General features: G+C 37.7%; 1 protein-coding gene across 3 annotated transcripts in view; it reads left to right on the forward strand.

Moving 5' to 3' along the window:
* LOC134535717 (glutathione S-transferase-like) overlaps window positions 1-2,500 on the forward strand; it is a 31,405-nt gene that overhangs the window by 15,066 nt on the left and 13,839 nt on the right. The window contains exon 1 of one of the 3 annotated variants that reach the window (XM_063374923.1): window positions 217-2,243. The exons of 1 other annotated variant lie outside the window; for it this stretch is intronic. In XM_063374923.1, coding sequence (XP_063230993.1) covers window positions 807-2,243 — 1,437 coding nt within the window. In that variant the 5' untranslated portion in view covers window positions 217-806. Of the gene's footprint in view, window positions 1-216; window positions 2,244-2,500 lie in introns of those variants that run through there. One more of the 3 variants, XM_063374924.1, reaches the window with a different exon arrangement.

Raw genomic sequence — 2,500 nt, forward strand, 5'->3', positions numbered from 1 at the left:
CTGGGAAAAATTTATACTGAAATCAACCAAATAGTTCAGTATTTACAACATTTATGATACCTACCTACTTAAAAATGTAGGTTTTTATAGTAAGTATAGAAAGTTTAAAAAATTGTATCTTAAAAACTAAATGTCGTATCGTAATGTTATTTTATATATTCAATAAATATTCACGAAATGATAGCCAAAATATTATAAAAAACTAAGGCAATTTTAATGATGAACGATGTCGATATTTTTGGACTTTTACGTCGATGCATCGGCGATGTATCGCTCTTCAAAACATCGATGCTAACATCGATGTTTCATGAACGATACATCGATGTTTTGAAAACATCGTATCGTTTGCATCCCTAGGTAGCCTACAACTCACGTAGTTTCGGTTCCCTATCACGTTCGTGCAACTTCGGATTTCTCTCAAAAATTGAAATTTAAAAAAATCGTAGGGTTAGGTTAGGTCAGGTCAGGTCAGGTCAGGTCAGGTCAGGTCAGGTCAGGTCAGTCACAATATGCTTGAACTTCTGATTTAGCGGCTGAAGTGGCGTTAATACCAAAACGCAAAACTTCGGAAATCTTCGGAAATTCTTGCAGTGAACCAAAACTATGTGAGTTGTAGGCTTCCCACGTGATGGCAGATAACCTATGTTCGCGCCAGTGTGCTCTGTAGTTAGTCTGATTACTGTCTTAATTTAGTTTTGTCCTTATGGGCCTTGGCTAGCGATATTACTTGTGTCATGATATACTATTATTTGAGATAAACAAGTAACCGGGAAATAATATCGTAATGTTTTGATGTTGTGGTGAAGATGGGGAAGTGTCGTTTTCGTAGCGAGTGGCTAGAGAGGCGCGATGATAATGGATATATCATTAACGAGTGGGCAAAAAAACGTAACGATACTGATGTTTTTTGTGCAGTTTGCTGTGTCACAATCAAAATATCAACCAAAGGGTATCAAGCACTATCTCAGCATGCTACTTGCGAGCGACATAAGAGTGAATGTCGGAATAAGTTGGCTCCTAGTCAGCTAAAATTCTCGGTCGTTCGACCTTCATGTTCAGCTTCCACATCAAGAGAAGTGTCCTCAGAAAACCATGTTAAATGTCTTTACAGTGTACGAGATCGTGCAACAAGTGCAGAACTGAAATGGGTAATGAAATGTATTATTACAAATTATTCAGCATCATCTTGTAGAGGAACAGCTGACGTTTTTAAAAGTATGTTTGATGAGGGTGTGCCTGAGGACTTCAGCCTGAGCAGCACTAAATTTAGGTATCTACTAACAGATGCATTAAGCCCATATTTTCGCAATCTTATTTTGAAAGACATGGATGGTGCATACTATTCAGTATGCTACGACGAAGCAACAAACCACACAGGTAGAAAGGAACTGCAAATTGCTATCAGGTACTGGTCTAACACGAAGCTACAGATTATCACTCACCATCTTGAAACCTTTTTTATTGGATCAGCTACAGGCAAAATACTAGTTGAGAAAATTAATTCTGCACTAGACAATGCTGGGTTACCTCGTCAGAAGATATTAATGTTAGGGAGTGATGGCCCTAATGTCAACAAGAAAGTTGCTCGTATTATATGTGAAGAGTTGGTTTCTATTCGCAAGGCACCCCTTGTTAATATTGGCACATGCAGCATCCACACACTTCACAATGCATTTCTCAGTGGACTTGATAAACTTGGAGAAGATGTAGCTGATTTGGTAATGGCTGTCCATGATTTTTTTGATGGTTGGCCTTCAAGATGTGAGGACTACTTACAAATACAAGATGACCTATCTGTTCCAAAACATAGTTTCATCAAGCATGTTCCGTCAAGGTGGCTTACCTTAGAAGGAGCTGCATCACGATTGATCGAACAATGGGAAGCTCTCAAAAAATACTTCCTAAGTTATGTCCCCAAGAAGAGAAATAGCCTAGACAAGAGCAACAACTACAAGAGAATAGTGAGTTTACTAAAAAAGCCTACTATAAAGGCTGAACTTCTTTTCGTGTGCAGCAGTGCCAGAGTATTCACATGCTTCACTGGTGCATTCCAGAAGGAAGAACCAATGATACATGTTATGCATGATGAACTAGACACTCTTGCTAAGATTTTGCTTGGAAAGGTTTGCAAACCAGAACTCATACAAACTGTTGGTGTAAGTGAAGATTTACTAAAAACAGAGAACCTACTTCCTGCCCAGAAAATCCATGTTGAGAAAGAGATTTTGACAGAAATTTCAAAGGTAAGTTCTAGATTTAGTTGTTTAAGATTTAAATCTTCAAATTGTACTTTCAGGGTGGCCACTTGACCTGGAAATTTTTTTCCCCCTGTAAGGAACAGTAGGGGAATTTTTTTTCTGAGAACCTCGAATAATTTTTGTTTTTGTAATATATTTCTTATAGTAGCCTACCATTTTTAACTTTGGTTCCAACGTGTAAACAATGTACTAAATTATGCACAGATCATTGCAGTAAGTGCAATAAACCATTTTGCAATTGT

Source organism: Bacillus rossius, chromosome 10, assembly GCF_032445375.1.
Source record: "Bacillus rossius redtenbacheri isolate Brsri chromosome 10, Brsri_v3, whole genome shotgun sequence".
In the NCBI taxonomy this organism is placed as follows: Eukaryota; Metazoa; Arthropoda; class Insecta; order Phasmatodea; family Bacillidae; genus Bacillus; species Bacillus rossius.